The sequence below is a fragment of the Octodon degus genome, unplaced genomic scaffold, assembly GCF_000260255.1.
Source record: "Octodon degus isolate 3935 unplaced genomic scaffold, OctDeg1.0 scaffold00042, whole genome shotgun sequence".
NCBI lineage: Eukaryota > Metazoa > Chordata > Mammalia > Rodentia > Octodontidae > Octodon > Octodon degus.
In genome coordinates, this window is record NW_004524618.1 from 14,214,409 (window position 1) to 14,236,974 (window position 22,566).

The window sequence follows — 22,566 nt, forward strand, 5'->3', positions numbered from 1 at the left end:
TTGCTCAGTAGAATAAACGCTTCCCTGGCAAGCGCAAGGGCTTGAGTTCAATCCCTGGTTCCACAAGAAAATGATACATATAATGATAATGTATATCATTATGCCCATTTTAGAGATTAGTAAACTAAAGTAGAGAGAGGCCAAGTGATTTCTGTAAGATCACAGAGCACAGTGATACTTCCAGGAATTCTAACTCCATGCTAGTAAGTGGAGGGGTGTACTGAGCCACCTTTTTCAATCGTTTCTCTGAAGCCCACTTTGCTGTGTATATGACCAGCTAGAAATGCTAATAAGTCCATGTCGATCTGAGGAACAAAAAATGCAATAAAAAATGAATCCAATCAATAATTATGAACATGTCAATTTCTCAAAGTAGGAAGGTGCAGAGGAAGAATGCAATTTAATCCCAGGTTTATTCAGAGTTGACCACATCATCAAGACTGCTGTCCATAACTGTGATTTTCAGGTATGCCCTTCCTAGTGTCATCTTCAGGGTTGAACCGGACACTTCTTGAAAAGGAAGTGCTCTCCTGTCAACACAATGCACTTCCCCCGGGGGAGATTCTGACCCAGCATCCCAAGCGTGAGTCCTGAGATTCCTTTTGCTTCGAGCCAATGGCTGTGGCCAACCCAACCCTAGGGTCTGGAGCGTTTCCATAGTCTAAGCCTCATGTGGGTTCCAGGAGCAGCTGGGAAGTAGAAGGTGGGAGAGAAGGTTGTTGTTCACTCCAACCCAAAAGACTTGTAGAAATCCCGCGTCCTCCCTAACTTGCTGCATGTCTTTTTCCTCTCTCTTAGGAAGAGCAGTCCTCTGAGTTCCCAGCAGCTGAAGTGGCCTTCCTATTCCCCAGGTGACACCCCTCTGAGACTTCTCTACTTACTGATCCAGTTCTTGCCACAGCCACAGTGACTGCCACACTGCCAAGCACATCAGTCACTTCTTGGTCCCTCTTTCTTCCTGTAGCCATTGGACACGGGTGACCCCCCCCCCTCCTCCCCTAGCATTTGCTTCTACTGCTGTTGTCACATGCTCCTGGCTCTTCCCATAGTCCTCGGACTATTCCTTTTCAATCTCCTTTGCTAAGTTCTCCCCATTCCCTTCATGCTCTCCATAGCCCCTCCTTACAGCCACTGCCACTGTAGGATGGGACTTGTCCCATGGGTAGCGCTCTCATCAGAGTCTGGACACATTTTCTTTCTTTATCCCAATGGGTCCCAAGGTGATAAAGAGTGTTGGAACACACATAGATGGACCCCCAAAAAGCCTTTACCCCACAACCAGGGACAGCCAGGCTGGCAATGAGAAGATTCAGACAAGAGATAAAGAAAGGAAGAAAAATAAAAGAAGTCTCAGCAACCCTGCCCTGCCTGCAGGGGAAGTCTTGTTGGCTCATTTGAAATCTTTGGGCCATCCTCTATCACCTGCAGCCATCCCCTAGTCCTTAGGTGGACCCAAATGTGCTTTTGAAGCAGAGAACTATGACCTGAATCTTCTGTGCATCTAAAAGCCCTTTTGTATCCATAACTGCCTTTCCTTTTTTTTAACAAATGAATCTAAGCACAAAAATGGGGTGGAAATATATATATATATATATATATATATATATATATATATATATATATATATGAAAGTAGATAGACATGGTTACCTTTATTCTGTTTGTCCTGCTTCAGAAACCTTTAGAGGCCAGAGCCCAGTGGTTCCTGATCAGGCAAATGATGACAAAACTTTTAGAGAACTTCAGATTTTGTTCCATACACTGACAAACCGGCAATCCCAGTGGCTGAGGAGATACCTCAGTCTCAGCTGCTTTAACACCCTTATGGCCAGTGATTTTCTTCTGCACTTCAGAGTGCAGCCATGTGCTCCCTGCAAGTTCTCTGCTGCTGTGGGTGAGGGCAGCCATGGAACTCATAGCCTTGCACCTACCCTGCCCTGGAGCTACACCCCCAGGCCTTGGTCTACTTTTGAGATCACTCTAACTTGTTCTGTCCTAGCACCAACCAGCTTGTACCTTTGGTCTTTGATCTCCTGAGGTTCCCACCCCAGGAGCTCCTTCCTGTTTCTTTTACTTTTTTAAAATAGGAAATTAATAATGGTTATTGTATCACATACTGTTACCTTCTATTTATGTACTTATCATTCCCTCCTTACAGGTCACTTTGAGTACTCAGCCATTATCCTAAATTCCTTTGCTCCTTTGTCCTTCTGTGTCCTTCTCTAGCCCAGAAGAACCCCAACCTCTGGACACCCCCAAGTTAGCTCCTGAACAGCAGAATGCTACCAAAGAAAAATCACAGATGAGGCAGACAGAAACCTTGCCACACTTACAGTTGCTAACCACAGTGGTCCCGCATTGCTATATTTCCAGTGCTGAGAGTAAGGACGTATCTAAGGGAGGAACTCAGGATTCTGAGACGCGAGGATTCCATTCAAGTAGAGGAGCAGGCAAATGAGACTGAGAAAACTAGATCAGTGTGGGAGAGAACTGGATGGGAAGAGCAAGTTGGCAGCAGAGGGAGAGAGAATGTCGACAAGGTGTGGCTACCTGCCACTGTCTCTTTGGAGAAATTGTGGGGTCAGCGTATGGTCAATAGCTAGGTGGGAGTGGGGCAGCGCCCTGTGCAGGGGCTCACCCAGATGCCATTGTAGTTTTCCTCACCCAAAGCCACACCTAGCTCTTCTTTTGCAAGAGGTGGAGGAAGTGGCAGTTTCAGTGAGACAGGTCACTGAACACGGAGCCCAATGACGTGAAAAGAATGGGGAAGGGTCGTTGAGGTCTCAGAGAGGCTGAAGAATGGGTTTGGTTGAAATGAGGAACAGAGGGGGTAGGAGGAAGGGAAGTTGCCATTGGAGAGCACGATTCTAGGATTAAAGTTATCAAAGGTTATCCAGGGATGGGAAATTACGAGGCCCAAAATGTGACCCAGGGACGCAAGACAGTGAAGTAGAAGGAATTCCCACTAGAGTTTTGGAGTTCATTGTCTCCAAGTCTCCCTGCCCCAATTATAAACTCTTAAAAAAACACTTATCTTTTTATTTATGTATGCATCCCTAAAATAACACCTGGCAGATAGTAGGCACACAATAAATAAAATGGGAGAAGCATTTAAGCTACCTACCAGGGATTCAATGATTAGCAGAAACAGACATAGTGCTAATCTTCATGGATTATATGGTTTTGTGAAGGAATAAACAGCCATTAATGAATGAATCTAACAAATGGGTACAAAATTATAATTGGCAAAATGTGCTCTAAAGTTAGCACAGCACAAAGTCATGGACTCTAAGCCAAGCCAAGGCTTCGTCTGCGGGAGAGGAGTTTGCTGAGAAGTCACGGTCAACACAGAGGAGTGGGAGCTCGCTGGAAAGAGGCAGGAGAAGAGCATGTCAGAGAGCAGACGCAGAGTGGGAGAAGGTCAAGGTGTCTGGGAAGCAGAGCCATGAGCTGGAGATCTTGGGCATGGTCTTGGACAGGAGGTAGGGCCAGGCAACTTAATAGCCCTCTGCCTGAGGGGCTATTAAGTTTCATTCTGATGGCAAGGGAAGGGGTTGTGATTGATCAGCAAGGTCTCGTTTTCCCTTGGGTGATGATTAGGCCTAAGATGACACAAGGCCACTGAGCCAGAGGGAAGGGGACGTGTTCTGCTGGCTTAGTAGCAAAACTTTTCTTCCCTGCGGTAGAAGGGACATAGAGCAAATACTCATTTTCCCCTGGCGTTTCCTGGGTCTTGTGAGAAAATGATGCAGGTGGCCGCCAACATATGCAGAAAAGCCAAGAAAATAATACATATATTCTGTGTTCTAAGAAAACCTGAGGCCTTACCTGAAGGAAAGAAGAAATCACTAAGAAGTCACGTTGAGGACAAAGGAGTGGAAGTTCGCAGACTAACTCTGGCACCGGGTCACTTCTGACTTACTGCATGATATCAAATAAATGATAAACTACTATAATTATTTTTTTCTACTTGCAGTCACAAGTAATACTGCCCATATAGCAATTTCTAAATACAGTGATAGAAGAGAATCGTAAACATGTTTTATGCTATCCATTTCTTTCTCTTTACAGTGTAAGATGATTCATATTATCACCAACTGAACAAGGGTTAAGAAATGGATTTGGGACTAGTATTTTAACACAGCCTAGTAATCAGGGTGTGTGTGTGTGTGTGTGTGTGTGTGTGTGTGTGTGTAGAGCTTTCTCATTGTTTCTTTCAAATTCTTTGTTCCAGAGGAGGTATAGTAAGGTTACCCTGAAGTACTGTTATTGCTCCCATTTCTTTCTTTTTTATTTTATTTTAGGGAAGGGTCTACAGGGTGTTCAGAGTCTCACTGCGTAGATTGAACTCATACTGATCCGCCTCTTTACAGCCACCCAAGAGCTGGGATTGCAGGCATGCACCACCACACCCAGTCTCAATCTCAGTCTCAGCATGCCCTGGGGGCGGAGCCAACACAGCAGCTGTCATTCCTTCTCTGGTAACATCAATAGGGACACAATCACTGTCCACATGGACAATGAGCATGTAACTTGCCACAGGACAGCCTACAAATGGATGAGTTGTTGGCTTTGGCTCAAGGGCATAATCGTAATCTGTGCTGACTGGATTTTAGAGCTCTTCAAGAAAGGGACATAAATAAGCTCATAAGGCCCAGAAGTCTGTGTCCTATAAATTGTTCTAAAGTCAGTGGAAGGAAAGACTGAAAGCCCAAGGAAACCATCCCTAGTCCAGGACTCACACAGCAGAGGGCACAAAATCCACAGGCCAGCTCTGGAGGCAAGAGAGACCTTGGTTTGTGCTTAGTCTCACATACTGACTGCATGACCTTAAGCAAACTACCCATCTCTCTAAATTTTAGCTTCCTCCTTCTGACATTAAGGAATAATAATGCTTATTTGACAAAATTGTTGGGGTCAATGAGATACTCTAGATAAAGTAAAAAAAAAATTCTCATAAATAAATATTAGATATTTCCAGGTCCTATAAACTTTTCAGATGGGTTTTGGTTGAGATGAAGCAGAAAACTAAGGAAGAATTTCATAATAGAAAAGCATAATTAAGGGGAGTGGATGCGGAAGTAAATAGAATTAAGATATGTTCTGTACCTACACAAACTCCCACGATGAGTGTGGTCATTACGCACTGCAAATTTTTTAACAAAAATTAAAAACGTAAAGAGGAAGTCATAATTAGCAAAGACATGCATTAGCACGTGTGATATTCGAAGCGAATAGGCGGTCCGTTGCTCATTCGCAGCAGGTGTTTGATGCCTTGTTTACAGGTTATCAGAGTGCATTAATGAGGAAGACTGTGCTTGCATTTTATAGTTGTGTTTACATTTCCTAAGCTCAGTGTTTGATGTCTGAGCCTGTTTTGTTTGTTTTCTGGTTTATCTTTACAGGCAGCATCTATACTGTATGAATAGCTTTTCTAGGCACCCATGGACAGCTTCTTCTTCAAACAGTTGTCTCATACTACTATTAGAGAGTAAGATAAAAAGCTAGGAACAGGGTGAGAGAGAGAAAAAGGGCAGAAGTCCATCTTCCTGCCTGGTTTTTTGTTTGTTTGTTTGTCTTCTTGTGTTTTTTAGCAGTTCTGTAACTTTATTTCAAAGTTAGTTCTCATCCACATTCACTGTCTGGAGATTTTTGAGTGTGGTAACAGGGACAAGTAATGGAAGATTGGTGAAGCTTTTGGAGAAATATTTACTAAGCTTGTTTGGTGAATCTTCATCTTCATTCCGTTTCCTGGACAACCGTACCTGGACACAATATGGAAGATTCCTTATTCCTTTGGCCCAGACAGCTTTGGTGAGCCTGTTGCTGATGCGCACGTCTGAAGTCCCCATCCCCTTCATGGAAACTTCTAGATCTCCTTAAGTGCCCGAGGGGTGCGCTCCTTGAAGCCCACTCCTGGATGCAGTTGTGAATGTTGATTGTGTATTCTCGGGTCACCATTTCATTGGTGGCAGAACAGCCCTTCTTCTTCTTGCCACCCTCCTTTGTGGGAGCCGTTCTGTCAGGCCCAAGTTACAAAACTGTCTCCCTGTTTTATGGGGATATCTTTCCAAAGAATCATAAACTATGAAGTAATTTTCCTCTTCCTCTTTTTGGTTAGGGCTCTGTATTATAAAGATATGCTGTCTATGGCTTTGTAGTTTCCAAGTAATGGAAGATTGGTGAAGCTTTTGGAGAAATATTTACAGCTATGAGTTAGTCAGCTTCCACATCTTTGGGACAAAAACCCAGCACTCACAACTGAAAGGTATTTATTTATTTATTTATTTATTTATTTATTTTTTTCAGTACCAGGGATTGAACTCAGGATATTGAGCTTGCCAGGCAAGTGTTTATTCTACTGAGCTATCTCCCCAGTCCAGCACTCACAACTGAAAGGAGAAAAGGTTTGGTTTAATTTGGCTCATGGTTGTAGAGGAGCAGTCCATGGTTTGTGAGCTTCAATGCAGGAATATCATGGTGGATGGTTATGGCGGAGCAAGGTTGCTCCCTTTATGGTGGCTAGAAACAGCACCACAGAGGGAGAGCCAGGGACCAGATAGAGTTCCCAGGGTCGTACCTCCCTGGCCAACATAGACATCCAAAAATGTGCCTTACAAAATGGCTATGCAGCTCACAATCCAAACAAATTGACAATCCACTTTAAATGTCACAGGCTATAACTAGTAATATCTGGTTATATACAAAATGTAAAGATACTAAGGTTATTTTCAGAATACTGATAATGACCCTAAAGAAACAGTTAGGAAATACCTTACAAAACAATCAGATAAAACCTACCCTGTGTTAGAGGTGAGCAATAAATCAGTCATTTCTGCATACCTGAAGTCCAGCTAGTTTTGCCAAATAGAGGAACAATAACACTTATGTAGAAAGAGAAAAACAGAGAAATTACTTTTGTTGAATGCTCACCATGGGTCCAGCATTATGGTAGATCCTTTTCACGTATTAAATCTTTAGCATTCAAAAGATCCTGAGAAGTCATAATTACCAATTCCATTTTGCCACCAAGGAAGTAGCCTTAGAGAACTTAAGTTTCATCTTTCTAAGACCGAGCAATGAATCACAGCAGAGCTGATTAGAGTCCAGGTACTCTATTGAGGATAATAAAGATTAAAATTAAAGATTACATACTTTTATTCCTGAAGATGATTTATAGGATGAAGTTCTTTAGCATTTTCTTCTCTCTCTTAACAATATATAAATGAGAATATATCTAAAGCTCTTTGCTGACCACAGATCACTAATCAGGCTTAACCATGTGTGCATCCAACCCATTTAACTTTCAGAGTTGCTGAGTATGGCCTGGGAGTATTACTTAGCAGCAGAGTATGAACACTGAGCTTGTGTAACACAGGCAGAGCCCTGGGTTTCATCCCTAGCAGCGCAAAAACGTTGCATAATTGTGTAGGATCACGTGCCCAGAGCTTGCTTGTTGATGATAACACCGCCATCATGGTTGAATAAGCAACTGGTCCTGGAAACCATTGATGTACACAAGTGTGTTCCAGAAGTCAGGCGTTTATTTCCTCCTCTCATCCAAAGAAATCCTCCCTGCCTTTTCCCAGTGAATACTGGTAAGATATGAATGGGTGGGAAGCAGTGGAACTGTCCCTCTTGTCCGCCCTGCAGACGGTCAAAGCTAGGTTGGCATTGTCCTCAGTGTCATAGAGATCGTGGTCCAAAGTCTTGCAGGAATTTTTTTTTAAATGTGTTTGCTTTTGCTTATCTGGTGCTAGATACCTGGAACACCAAGGGCAGTTCTGTGCCAAGCCACAAGAAGATTGAAAGCCCAGGACTTCCCCTGAGGCACCAGCTTCCTTTTGAATTTGGGGCAAAAGGAAAATCTTCCTAAGGGTACAAACTTAAGAACTTCCTTCTGGTTCACATTTCAAACAAGGATGTACTCAGTCCACACCCTGGCACCATGGTCAGAGTGAACAGGCGGAGTTCAGGAGACCTAGGCACAGAGCACTTTTCTGAGAAGTGGACCAGCGAACCTTCGGCTTCCAGTAAGTATTATACAGCATAACTAATTTGACTTCTCAAAGCTATGGTGACCTGGAAACTTCTTAGCAACTGAGCAATTGCAAAATTGAAAATTAGGAATTCGCAATTGAACAATCTTGTGACTGTAGGGTTTGTCTTTATACTTTTCTTAGGTTATACAATCAGAGGAAAATAGAAACTGTAATTACTGCATTGATTAAGTCCCAAGTGACATTACAATAACTAGGTTACACAATGAATATGGAGAGAGTTTCCTGAATGTGATTGAAGGACTAAACTGGAAGATTTCTTGGGGGAGAGGGCAACAACAGGAAAGACAGCTGAACTATATAAAAGTTCTTCTTAGAAAGAATAGCAAAAAAACAAAAAAAAAAAAGAAGAAGAAAGAAAGAATAGCAAAATGGTAAAGACCAACTTTCAAGTTGCAATTTGGATCTGCTTCTTTTTTAGTTATGTGATGAAAGGCAAGTTGCTTAATCTTTCTAATGACTCTTTCCTTGCTTATAGATGTGTATTGTATTATTGTAAAAATTACACAAGCTTTATAGTATTGTTATGCTAGCTTGGCACTTTCCCTAAGAATGGCACTGGGCAGAGTGTGCCCATTCTATCAGGCTTGGGCCACAGGCAGCGCAGTCAGCAGACACCTTAAGATGCCCCAGTAAGGTAACAGTTTGCTCAAATTGCATGACGGTTATGGTACATGCTATCTAAAGGAAGAAAATCCTTTTCTAGAAAGGGTAGGTGTGATTTTAAGGTCTACGAAAGTCCCCCAGTGTTCTTCAAAGAGCTCTCACTTGCCACTTGCTTCCGTCTAATGACCGAAAGTATGCTTTTGAGAACATCTTAATCTTGAGACTTTATGACTTTGCTCCCTCCTACTCACCCATATATATATATATGAATGAGTAGGAGTTATTCATATATATATATGAATAAGTTTATGCAGAAGAAATGGAAGGGAGGAATTGTACTTGCACATGACCGCTGAGTCACCAAAGGCCCTCTTTCTCCTGTCTTCTCCCCATTTCACCAGGACTGCCCTGGCACGCCCCTTTCCAGGGTCTTCAATGTGACCAATGTTACTCATTTCCGGTAACACTGGCCGCAGACACAGTCCTAGTTTCTCAAATGTCGCCTGCCTGACACCCGTGACCAAGTCCCCTTCCATCACTTGGTTTTCTCACAGCTGCGGAGTCACCAGAGCCACTCAAGAAAGGATTCTCGGTTGGCCTCTGTCCCAGAGTCAGTGGCCTGTGACAGCCCCACGGGCTGAGGCAGTGGAGCGCTGGGCACCCTGGTCCCTGTGCGTTGGCTTCCCTTTGGAGAGGGTGCAGCCCTGGCATGAAGCAGGGCCTATTGTGAGCTTCCTGTCAGCTCTCTGCATTCCCCCCCCCCTCCTGGCTCTGCTCTTATCTCCCCTCTTGGTCACCCCAGGGCGCTCATGTCAGAGCTGCTGACAACACAGGGACAAAGTCCAGGAAAGGCTGTCTCTTCAGTAGTCTCCACAGCACATCCCCAGACACAAGCCCCTTGGACACATGCTCCTTACTGTAGCTACCCTCAGCCTCAGGAGCAAGGAGGAGGTAGCAGAGAAGGAACAGAGAAGGGGCAGGCTGTGACTCACCTCAGCACGCTAAACTGCTTGACTCAGTGGTTAATTAAGGCAACTCACGGCCCTTTGGGGACTGACGCGTGACTCTTATTTTCAATAGGTGAGAGCAGACAGCCGTAATGGACAGCAAATCTCCGAAGAGTCCAGGTACTCAAGGGGCATAAACTCAGAAGGGAAAAATCTGTTGTTTTCTCATAAATGATCCATTTCACCATGCTAACCAAAATATGAATATTGGTTTTAGTGGGATAATTGGCAGCATGCTGGGACAATGATTCTTGGTTTGGAGAATATAATAGAAATTGTGGGATTTAGTTGTTCCGTAACAGCTGACCTGTCGAGGAATTTAGCATTTTCTGATTTTCATGGGCCAAATGTTGCAATTGTTGCTTGGAAACAGCACTAATAACAAACCAACGCCCAGCCATGACAGGTTTTACTTCTTTCATTTTGCTCGGTATTCTCACTTTAGAGGAACTGTCTAAATTGCTATCGAGGCTTATTATGAGGTAACTCAAGGTCTATTCAAATGTTATTGCTCATTTTCCCATAGCTCATTGTAGGTGAGCACGAAGAGGAGTGGAAATTAGAATGAGGTGATATAGAAATAAAATTATCCAATCCATCCTAAAAGTCTTTACAAAGAACCCACTATTGTAAGTCTGTACTTCCTAAAGGAGGAGAGACACAGATGAATTACTGATCATTGACTTTGACGAGTTTGTAGTCTTCTTAGGAAGTTAAAATAAACACATGCATATAGTTGTATCAGGAAATTCCGATCAGCACGTTTAATCAGGCTGCGCTGTAATCATGAAATTGGTACAAAACTGCTGTGGAATACGAAGAAGAAAAAGCCTATCTGTAGTTGTAGGAATGCGGAGATTTTTATGGAGAAGGCATTTGGGCTGAGCCTTACAGGAGGTGCAGAGTTGTAAAAGGGAGTGGAAGAGAAGGGATGGCATCAACAGAAACAAGAAAGTAGTTTAGAGACAGGATGTCTCAGCCAAGTGGGATTATAGGGCAGGATGGAGAAGAACAGGGAGTGAGGATGGGAAAGGTGGGCCCACATGCGCACCGTGACCTGAGGCATCTGCGTGTGAACGTGCCTTGGCATATGCTTTCAACGGGTCTCCTTTTTCTTTCAATCCTAGAGCCTGAACCATTCAGGGCCTCTGCAATGAGATGTGCCTCCAGACTTAAAAAATAAAATAAAATAAAATAAATTGAAACAGAGTCTCACTAAATCACTAATCCCCAGGCTGGATTCAGAGCTGCAATCCTACTTCAGCCTTTCGGAGTGCTGGGATTACAGCGGCACCCCACTGCACCCGAATATTAGTTTAGTCATACTTTCAATAGCACTATTATAGTGAATTGTAATTGACATACATTGCCCATAGCTAATGTGTACAACCTGATACGCTTTGATGGAAGTGCCCACCTGGGGAGCCATCGCCGCTGTCAAGGTAGTGAAGGTATCCACCACTCTCAATGTTTTTCTTAGGCATATTTGTCATTCTGTGTTCCAGCACCCAGTCCCACTCCCCGTTGCCCTACTGTCACTGTTTGCACTTATTAGAGTTTTATATAAAGAGAATTTCATAGTATTTACTTATTTAACTTTTTCATTCAGAATAATTCGAGATTCACCCTCAGCGTTGTGCATATCAGCAGTTTGTGTCTTTTAATGAGTAGTCTTCCCTTGGAGGGCGGTGCCATAATTTGCTGATTCATTTGCATCTACTGACACACCTCCAGTTCATTTCCAATCTTGGCCAATTACAAAGAAAGCCCACATATATGCTGTGCCGGCCCCGCCCCCGGGGCATGCTGAGATGGCAATTAGGACTGAGCTTGGTGGCATTCACCTGTAATCCCAGCACTTGGGAGGCTGTAAGCAGGAGGCTGTAAGTCCAGTATACACAGTGAGACCCTGTAGACCCTACAGACGCTGTCCTAAAAAGAAAAAAAGGAAGTTGATATAAACATAGTATATATACATTTTTTGTAAAATCATACAATACTTTAGGAGTAGAATGGCTAGTCATTTGGTAAGAATGTATTTCACTTTTTCAAATGTATCTGATCTTTTTAAAAAAGTTTTATTGAGGTACATTTAACATAGACTAGGCTGACACATGTAACTGCATAGTTTGATGTTTTGGAGGATGTGTACAACCGTAAAGCTGTCACCTAAACCAGAGTAATGAGCAAGGTACCAGTCTCACTTATTTTGTTGTTCTATCTTTCACTCTTTCATATATAGACTTCCCCAGACAGCCACTGATCTTCTCTCTCTCTCTCTCTCTCTCTCTCTCTCTCTCTCTCTCTCTCTCTCTCTCAAATAATATATAGTTTATGTTCACACCTTAAGGTCAAAAAGATATTCTTTCCACACATTCTTCTATTGAATGCCTAACATTTTTCTTTCACATTAAGGTCTCTTTGTGGAGTAGTTCTTGAATGTGGTTTGAATTAGAGCTATAACTTTATCCATCTTCATCCAGTCAGCCCTTTACCCCAACAGCATCTACTAAATTATTCATCTTTATCCCTCCACTGAATTCTGGTGCTTCCTTGTCATACCTCATGAATTGCTTTCTACGCTTTTTGATTCCATTTGTCGATTTGCCTGTTCCCACGCTGGTACCGTCCTGTCTTTGTTACTGTGTCTTTGTAGCTGTCTTGATATCTAACAGGGCAGAATTTTCTTTGCTTTTTTCATTTTTCAAAGATACTTTGGATTTTGTGAAACTTTATTTTTTCTAAAAATCCAAACAAGATGAACTTTTATTGGAATAAACTGTAAAGACCTGACAAGTCAATAGGCTAAGAAGCATGTTTTATGGCTCTAGTCATTTGTGAATTTTTATTTAGATTTTTCTCTGTAAAGGTCTTATGTATTTTTCAGTTAGTTTCTAGATACTCCCAGAGATGGAGATAATATAAAATTTTCTGAATTGTAACTTTGTTATTATAGTTTTCTAGTAGAAAACTATGGAGAGGGCTTTGTATTGTTTGCTTGTTTTTTCACCATTTCAAGCATCAACTTATTGAGACAAAATTGATACAGAGTAAGACACATTCCTTTTTTTTTGCTCCGAATGCCTTCAGGGCAGGTTTGGCTGACTGGAGTTGTGGGGATCAAACCACAGCAACTGAGCCTGACTGCTTTGTTGAAGCAGCCACTTAAAGAACTGTGCTAAGGGGCAGGCCCCCAAATTCCTTTTAGTTATAGCAGTTAATGAGTATACAAGAATAATGGATATACACACATAATGGTAATAATGTGTAATACTCACTGTAATAAAACCTCAGAATACTTTCTCCATCTCAAGAGTTCCTTCTCACCTCTTCCCACTCCTTTCCTACCCTGCCATTCACCCACAGCAACCCCTGACTTGCACTCCATTGCTACAATTTCATTCTCTAATTTTTGTTTGCTATATGTGCAGAGTTCATTCATTGTTGTACATTGACCTTGTAGTATGAAATATTATTGAATCAGTATACCACTTTCAGTTGTTTGTTTATAAATGTCTCACGATTTTATACATAGAAAACTATGCCATCTCATTTCCAATCTGCACTTTTTAGGACTCCTGTACTAATACTGAAGGAAGAAGTCTTAAATTTTCACCACTAAGTGTGATGTTAGCTCAATAGTCCATAATAATAGTGGGTTATCTGTGGAACTGGCAATGTCAGAAGTTGTTGACTTGAACCTTTTATAGCACAGCATACTGATATGGCATTACTTTTTATACCTCGTGTTTATACTTTTCTGCTGATTGGTTAAGACCAAGATAAAGCAAGACCTATATAACAAGAAATGTAACTTTTGTGTCTGACAAGGTCAGTCAGATCTCCTCAGGATTTACTCTCAAATCATGTGCAGTAGTTTGTAGAACCTTTGTCAGTGTCAGCCATGTGGATGAGTCACAGCCATTGCTTGACCAATTTGCTCTCTGTGAAAGCCTGAGAGAATGTTTTCTCTCCACGTGACTCTCCTTAGGCACACTCTACATCATCGATCACTTTCCTCTGTGGCCCCATAATCTCCTTGATCAGAAAATTTGGGACACTACTGAGTTACATGATGTTACAGTACAGGTTCTCCTATGTCCTGAGTCTGTAATTGTTTTTTAAACAAGAGCTCATTACATGGCTCAGGCTGGACTTGAACTCACTGTGTAGCCCAGAGTGGCCCTGAACACATAGTGCTCCTTCCACTTCAGCTTCCAGAGTGCTAGGATCACAGGCATGCATCACTGTGCCTAGCAGTTCTATTATTTTTTTGCTTTGTGTGTTTTGAAGCTGTGTTGTTGGGTGTATTCTTAATGTCATACACTTTCAGTGTTGTTATATACACTTAGGATTAATAGATCCCGGTATTATTATGAAATGACTTTCTTTATTCCTGGTAATGTTCTTTGCTTTGAAATCTACATTGGGTGCTCCAGTGTTGCGTGTAGTACTTATACTACTGAAATCTACGTTGTTTTATATTTATATTTAAAGTATATTTCTAATGGGAAGCTAGAGTTGGGTCTTGCTTTTCTGTGTAACCTAACAGCCTTGCCTTTTTGCTGAGGTGCTTGGATGATTTACATTTAATGTTACTAGTGACATGGTTGGTTGCTAAGTATACGATATTATGGTTGCTAATTGTCCCATTTGTTTTCCTCCCCCCTGTCATCTTCTGGGTTGAACACTTTTAAATTATTCTGTTATTGCCCTTGTCAGTTTATGAGTTACAACACTGAACTTTATTATTTCATTCATTATCTTATGGTTTATGTACACTTTCACCATATCACAATCTAATCTCAAGTGTTCTTATGCCAATTTACAAATAATACAAGAACTTTATAGTCTAATTCTATTTTCTCTTCTTGGCCTTTATGTATTTTACTTATAAATTTATTCTAATCTGAGTAAAGCTTTGTTATTTTTGTTTCCATAGCCAATTGATTTTTTACATAATAAGAATATCTCATATTCACCTTTGTAATTACTATTTCAATGTTCTTAATTTATTTTATAAGTTCAGATGTCTATTTGGTATCCCATTTTTTTCTGCCAGAAAGACAGGCATGGGCCGGCAAGATAGCTCAGCAGACTAAGTGCCTGCCTAGGCAAGCACAGGGACCAGAATGTAATCCCCAGCACCACGTGCCTCACAGGCCCCACCCTGGACATGCTGAGCTGGGAAGGCTGAAAACAGGAGGATCCTTACAAATCCAAGCTGCATAGTGAAACCCTGTACCAAATACATCAAAAAGAAATAGATAGATTCATAGGTAGATAGATAGATAGATAGATAGATAGATAGATAGATAGATAGATAGAGGGAGGGAGGGACAAGCCTCTCACTGTAAGGAACTCTGATGTGAATTTTTCAGCATTTGCATATCTGAAAGTGTCTTGAAATTTCCTGCATTTTAAAACTATTTTTTGCAGCATATAGAACTCTGAATGATAGTATTTTTTTAGTACTGAAATATATTTTTCCACTCGTTCTTAATTGCATTGTTTCTGATAAAAAAATCACTTTCTTGCTTTCTCCCCTATATTCTGTATGTATTATGCCCCACCCTCGCACACACACACAGATTGGCTGGTCTTAAGATTTTCTTTCTTTAGCACTGATTTTGAGCACTCTGACTCCAGCGTACCTCTCTTAATATGTCTTGTGTGTTATGCGTGAAGCTTAATAAAATACTTGGATCTCTGGGTTTATAGTTTTAGAATTTTCCTTTGAATACTTTTGTCTGTCTCTCACTGTAAGGAACCCTAATTACTTATAGATTGGGTCACTTGAAACTTTTTTATGTTTTTAAATTTTTTGATAATTTTTAGATAAATTGCTATGCTTTCAAGTGTGTATTTTTTCCTACAATATTCAATCTGCTGATACAACCATTCATATTACAATGTTTTTAAGACATTGTAATTTTCATCTCTAAAAGTTCACTTCAGATATATTTTATTTTACATTGCTACCGGATTTCTTGAAAATACTGTAATAATAACAGTTTATGACCTTTTATGCAAATTCTAACATCTTTGTCAGTTATAGATATGTTAGGACTGCTTGGTTATTCTCTTCATTATATGTCATGTTTTTCTGCCTTTTTTTTTTTCCATTTATGTGTTTGGTACAGGCTGTCACTATGCAGCTTGGGCTTGTAGTAACCCTCCTGTCCTGACCTCCCTAGTGCTGGGATTACAGGCATGCACCACCATGCCAGGTTTTGGTGGATCGAACCTGGGCCCTTGCATTTGCCTTGCTTAGACCCCTGAGCTATCTCCCCAGCCCTGTATTGATCTTTCTTGTTCCACAACTTTGGCAGCAACTCCACCTCCCCTCAAGAAAACACTTTGACATCCCATATTTAACAGCAAATAGTTTTGCTTTTATTCACTAGGCCAAAGAGCAATGTCAAGAAACATCCAGCAGAAAAGTATGAAAACGAGGTATAAAAAATAAAGCCATATTAATACGTTGAGCTGTAAAGGCTCAAGTCCATGACTTCTGACATTGCCAGTCCTACAGGTAACCCACTACTATTATGCACTACTGGACTATATTGGATTATTTTGCTGAATTCATGCACCTACAATATTTAAATGGCAATGGAATACCCATCTCTGAGAAAACTAAACAAAAAAAGGGGATACAAATGAAGGACCATTTTGTATCTGTGTATACAAAATAGCTAGGATAGACAGCTACTTTCTCTTAATTCAATGAAAAGAAAGATTTGTACTAATAGTGTTTGGACAGGATATCATGTCTGCATCTTGTGCTATGAATAACCACTACAAAGATAACAATGTGCAATATATTATTATAACTGTCCTACTAACCTGTTTTGAAACTGTCACATTGCTATTTGTTTCTCAATAAAATTATTTTTTAAAAAATCTTGCTCCTATAATGGAAATGCAGAGAGAACGTTCTTCACATCTTAGTCCACAACACACTGCAGAAGTGGAAAAGTCAAGATGAATTGGAGTTGAATCCCGGTGCTCGTGTGTATCAGCTGAACGAAGGCCACCACTATAGATGCCTAAGAAGTGCACACCTAGCGCGTTGTTTTCTTGGGCTGTTGTAGCTGATCTTTTGAGTAACTGAATAATTAGAAAAGCTTTCCAGGGACAGAAAGTGTTGTCCAACTGTTCTTTTATGATATTTACGAGAGAATAAACTGAGTCCTGTTCATTCTCTTTTATTAGGCAAACAATTTGCATTTTATTATGGAAATGAAATCTATAAACAAGATTACTTCATTAAGTCGCCACCTCCCCAGCTGTTCTCCTCCACAGTAAGTATCCCCAGCAACTCAACAAGCTCACCAGCGTCATGAGCATCTTCCCATGCCTTTTGTCTTTTGTTTCCACCTGAGTTTTAACTGAGATGCAAAATGTTTCCATGTTTTTTAGGGCTCTTGGAAAAGGCGTTTTTTTATCCTGTCGAAGAGTGGGGAAAAGAGACTTAGTCTTGCCTATTACAAAGACAGCCATCACCGCGGTTCCATTGAAATTGATCAGTGTGTATCCAAGCGAGAAAACTTTATAGCAACAAATACTCTCAAGTCAAATACTACAAGCTGCATGCAAATTTGAATTTAAATTATTGACTGAAGGAACCAAGGAGTTTCAAACCTATTATAATATTTGTAGCTGAAAAGGAACTAAAATAAAAAACATTTTGGATAGAAGTAGTTATGTATGTTATAGCTAATACATTTTTAATTAGTAAACATGAAGTTAAAAAGAACTTTAGTTCTCTTAATTTGTAGAGGGGGGGAACAGATTAAATTGCTACATTATAAAGCCAAGATAGATTTTTTAAAAATATTTTGATCAGTTCTTTTTTATTTTCTTTCCAAGAAATAATGTACAAAAAACTAAAAAAAAGATGATGATTTGTGGAATCAAGAATCCAGCCAAGGGCTGGGACAATAGCTCAGTGGCACACCACCTGCCTGGCAAGTGCAAGGTTGTGAGTTTGAGTCCCAGTACCAAAACAGGAAAGAAAAAAAGAGAGAATCCAACAAAGTAGGACTTTTGAATTAAATTTCAGGCAGAGGAATGTATTTCCAGTTCATGATAAAGTAGATCCAAAGCCCAAACTTATTTTCTATAATAAAATACTCAATATGAAAATTATTGAGCAATCTTAACAAATAAATCAAGCAGATTGTAAGTTTTACCCACTTTGAATCCTTGTATGAAAGTGAGTTTTCTTCCTAATTGTGTGTGTACATTGGCTGTCTGCACCTAACAGAAGTTCCAGGGTCGAGGTTGGCATAACGATCCCGGAAAAGCTACAGTCTGTACAGAAGATGTTTAAGTGCCAACCGGATCAGGTGATGTCCATCAGAACCACCAACAGGGACTATTTCCTTATTGCTGAAGACAGGTGAGTAAAAAGAGAGCTGTGTGTCTCCTGTGTAGGAAACAAATCAGCTTTTTTTAAAAAATAGAGCAATACGAACAGATACACAATAAATATACTCTCACTAAAGCCACAGCTATAGACTCACATGCCACCTTAGCAGATCTTCTCATTTGTTAAAATATGCTTTAAACTCCACTATAGCAGTTTCCTAGAACTTCTGTAACACAATACTACAAACTGAGTGGTTCAGAACAGCAGAAATGTATAACCTTACTAGAGCCCCCAAATCAAGATGTTAGAGAACCTTGTGCTCAGGGCTCTCAGAAGGGCCTGCTGAAGTCCTTCCTCCAACTTCTGGTAGTCCTTTTGGCTTGTGGTGTTCTCCCTGCGTGCCTGTCTCTGGGTCCTAATTTTACCTTTTCCTAAGGACACCATTGATACTGGATTAGGTGCCAACTCTATGCTATGTGACCTCATATAAACTAATTATACCTACAATGACCCTATTTCCAAATAAGATCACATGCTGAAGACTGGGAGTGGGGCTTGAACATATTCTGGGGAAGCACAAATCAACCCATAATAGTCACTGTCACCCAGATGTACTCCACTTAGGAGAACCCAATACCCAAACATTTGCACAAGATACATCTGTCAGGAGAAACCCTGCTCATTGCTGAAGGAGGCTTTGGTTTCTAAGAGAGTTTCCTGGTGCCAGTGAAGGGGTTCAGGGGATTCCTCACAAATACTTATTTGCTTGGAGAGGTGGTGGTGGGGAGAGCGGGGAGTGACTGCTAAAGCCCAACCTGGAAGATGTTGATCTGTGTCAGACCCACCCAAAGACACAAAGTTCACTTCTAAGTTGTCATGTGCATATATGGAAAATAGGATGGGAAGGGCCGGTGAGATAGCTCAGCAGACTAGGCACCTGCTTAGGCAAGCACAAGGACTGGGGTTCGATGCTCAGCACCACACACCCCACCAAGCCTCACCCCTGGCACACTGAGCAGGCCACCAAGATCGGGCATGGTGGCACATGCCTGTAATCTCAGCGCTGGGAAGATCACCATGAGTCTGAGCTGCGTAGCAAGACCCTGTAACAACCAAATAAAAAAAAAAAAAAAAAAAAAAAAACCTATGGGATTTATATAAATTCATCCAAATGCATCTTTTAAAAAAAAATTATTTGGTACAGAGTCTCACTACACAGCTCGGACTTTAGTGATCCTCCTGTTTTCAGCCTCCCCAGCACTAGGATTAGAAGCGTGCACTTCCACACCAGATCTTCATGGCCGGCTCAGTCCACCTGGGGATGGAGCCAGCACCACATGGGATGCGGGGGGATTGAAGCACCGTCCCTGTGCTTGCCTAGGCAGGCACTTGGTCTGCTGAACTATCTTGCCAATCCACCAAGTATATTCTCGATAAAAACACACATTCTCTAAGGGCTGGTATATCTGGATAGTTACATTAAAAAATGGTGCTGACAGGTTAGGGGCTTGCTTGACACCACAATAGAAAGTCAAGTCCAAAGTCCCAAACGTGGTGATTACCGCTATTCTCTTCTCTTTCTCTTCTGGTTTCTCTGAGCTTTCCTCATGGAGGTTGCATGAGAGTAATTCTACTGTGTAAATGAAATGTGGAGGTAGTGAGGAGCCAGAGGGCCAGCTAAGCTACTCGAGAAAAATCCTTATTTCCCCGGTAGCTGCCCCCACAGCCTTTTCTAGCAGTAATAAAAGAATATTACTCAGAGTGTAGGCACCATTGTTGCCACACGCCAGCTCAAAAGTTTATTCCTATCAACAGGGAGAAGATTAAAGACTGGGTCTCCTTCTTGTCATCATTTTGCCGGGGTATAATAGCCACTCATCAGCATACCGAGGTGACTGTATATCACTAATAAAATAACAGGGCACCTGAGCACAACCCCCTTTCAGCAGAAACAATGGCAGCTTTTTCTTTTTCCTTAGCAACCAGCTTTGGCACAAAGGATAAATAAGTGAGGAAATGTATGTCCTTATTTTTTTATGATTAACAAAAGGGAACAATCTTTTGTATTTTTCAAGAGAGCTGAAATACAGACACTTCAGAGTTTGATTATTGTGGTAGGGGGGAGTGAAAGTTAACAGTAGTCTAGAAATATTATATTTTCCACCATTATTATTCAAGGTACATAATAAGTTTTCTTTCAAGTGACTAAGTCTAGGCCGGTAGCTATAAAAGTGTTTTTCATTCACCTTAAACTTTAATATGAAAAAAAAACCAAAGAAACTTTAATATGCCTCTTTTGGGTAAAGGCTAGTAATTTTAGCTTCTTAAGGGGCCTTTGTTAATTTACCCAAGTTCTTTCTTAGGGCCGATCTTGCGAAAGGAAGTTTGATATCTTTTATTCTCCTGTTTTCTAGGATGTTCCATGCTTACAGCAGAAGCAAAGCCAAGGAGGAGGAGGGGGAAAGCAGGCATCTACACAAGGCCTCAGTGACGACAGCGGAGGAGACAGGGTATGGGCGGAGACACGCTGAGGAGAGAGGCTGACTGAGGGAAACCGGGGTGGGCCTCCAGGCCAGGCTGAGGAGGGTGCAGGACAGGGACAAGCTGATGAGTGTGGTCAGTGTTTCAGTGAGGTAACACCAGCTGACAAGCAGTCGAGACAGCTCAGGACTGTGAAGAGACTCTGGAGACTGGAAGTGTGCTGAGGAGGCTGTTGCTTTGTTCTAGACTCAAGATCACTGGTGCCTGATCACACCATTCCTTTCCCCCCACAGGACGGATGCTCTTTGGCTGATAAAAGGCCCACTTCTGATCCCAGCCTTTCCTTCAATCCTTCAAGAACATTGAACTCTGTCAGCCCCACCTCATCCAGGACCAGTCTTCCAGACATGGTAATCCATCACCGCCTTCTCTCTCTGAGCTCTACATGTGAAAGTTGTCCAGCGCTTCAAAAGCTTACTGATTGGGGCTGGTGAGATGGCTCAGTGGTCTAAAGCACCTACTTAGAATAAGCTTAGCAAAGCCCAGGGACCACGGTTCGATCCCCAGCACCACATGCCAGCCAGCCCGCCCCCTGGTGGGCTGAGCTGGTCTCACACACACACACATAAATAAAAAAAAAAAAAAAATTAAAAAAAAAAAAAAGCTCACTGATTAGCAGTTGAATTTGACTTTCTCACCTTCTTAAAACTTAACACTTTCTAAAAATGATTTCTAGCCCTAATCTTCATGATCTATTAGATTTTCCACACTGCAGACAGACTTTACCGCTTGGCCTGCTCCCTCTCAATCCCTTTATTCCACTGAGATGTTCTCAACACTCATCTGGTTTGTGAGGCTGAGGTCCCTTTCGCTCCTGTCAACACTGATGACAAATCCCTCTGTAGAAAGATTTCTGAGACACCCCTTGATTCCCTGCTGTACTGTCTGTACTCCTTAGGCTTCGGCAGATTTTGGTAATTTTCTTCATTTATTCTCTTCGATCTTCTCATTATCGCTGTATGCATTTCATCTTCATCTATAACAAGTGTGGAATATAATGCACTTGCCTCTTGAAGGTGACTTCCGATTGTAGCCTTGGCTTTCTTGGACTTACGAAGTTTCCAGCTTTATATGTGAAGTTTTCCAGCCTAGGAGGTTTTATTTTCCTGCATAGATCCTATTTGACAGCTTAGAGACATCGCCGTGGACATTCTCCATTTGTACCATGCACATCTAAGAAGGTATAGCCTCCTACTTTATCTAGTTGGTAGCTCTCTGACTATTCTATTTATTTATTTATTTATTTATTTATGTATTTATTTATTTATTATTTTGGGGGGGCAGATCTGGAGGTTGAGCTCAGGTCCTTGTGCTTGCCAGGGAAGCGCTTATTCCCCTGAGCCATCTCCCTGGCCCCATTATTTTAAAAGCTTTTTATAACACAAAAATCACCAAACCAAATACCTCATCTTGGTTATCCATTTGGTGAGTAGAAATGATGGCGGGAAAGGGGGTTAGGAAGGTGAACCCTTTCAGCAAGTGTCTCTTGAATCTCACTCACGAGGTCCTTTGTGCCCCCAGAGATACTGTTGTTGGCCGTTTTGCCTTTCCCGCTGTGCACTCAGAGTCAGTAATCTTTCAACCAATTGGCGTCTAGGATGCCACTGGCCTCGGGGGATTTGATCACAGTGGTTGTTTATTTTGGAAGCTTTCTTCACCCTGACTCTGCATGTTCTGGTTCCGTGCATGTCTCAGTCCACTTTTAACTGCTGAAAGGCAATACTACAGACTGGGTACTTTCAAAAGGGAAAAACTACATATATTTGTCACATTTCTGGAGGCTAAGTCCAAACTCGAGGGGTTACACCTGGTGAGGGCCTTCCTGATGTGTGTAACCATGCAGAAGGGCAAGCAGGCAGGTGCAAGACAGAAGAGAAGCCAAACTAAACTCATCATGTTCATTAGGAAACTGTTCCCTCAATAACAGTGGTAGCGCATTCAGGATACCAGAGTTTGTGTGACCAAATCCCTTCTTT

The 22,566-nt window shown here is 41.5% G+C and overlaps 1 protein-coding gene across 7 annotated transcripts in view; it reads left to right on the forward strand.

The window, feature by feature from the left end:
- The first annotated feature begins 7,500 nt into the window (after nucleotides 1-7,500).
- Nucleotides 7,501-22,566, forward strand: part of Plekhs1 (pleckstrin homology domain containing S1) — a 32,134-nt gene continuing 17,068 nt past the window's right edge. For 3 of the 7 annotated variants that reach the window (XM_023715583.1, XM_023715584.1, XM_023715588.1), the window contains exons 1-8: nucleotides 7,508-7,597; nucleotides 7,760-8,032; nucleotides 16,891-16,979; nucleotides 17,098-17,204; nucleotides 17,945-18,079; nucleotides 19,865-19,940; nucleotides 20,464-20,559; nucleotides 20,824-20,940. In XM_023715583.1, the coding sequence (XP_023571351.1) occupies nucleotides 7,948-8,032; nucleotides 16,891-16,979; nucleotides 17,098-17,204; nucleotides 17,945-18,079; nucleotides 19,865-19,940; nucleotides 20,464-20,559; nucleotides 20,824-20,940 (705 nt within the window). In that variant the 5' untranslated portion in view covers nucleotides 7,508-7,597; nucleotides 7,760-7,947. Of the gene's footprint in view, nucleotides 7,598-7,759; nucleotides 8,033-9,555; nucleotides 9,617-9,745; nucleotides 9,793-16,890; nucleotides 16,980-17,097; nucleotides 17,205-17,944; nucleotides 18,080-19,864; nucleotides 19,941-20,463; nucleotides 20,560-20,823; nucleotides 20,941-22,566 lie in introns of those variants that run through there. The other 4 variants (XM_023715586.1, XM_023715585.1, XM_023715587.1 and 1 more) reach the window with 4 other exon arrangements.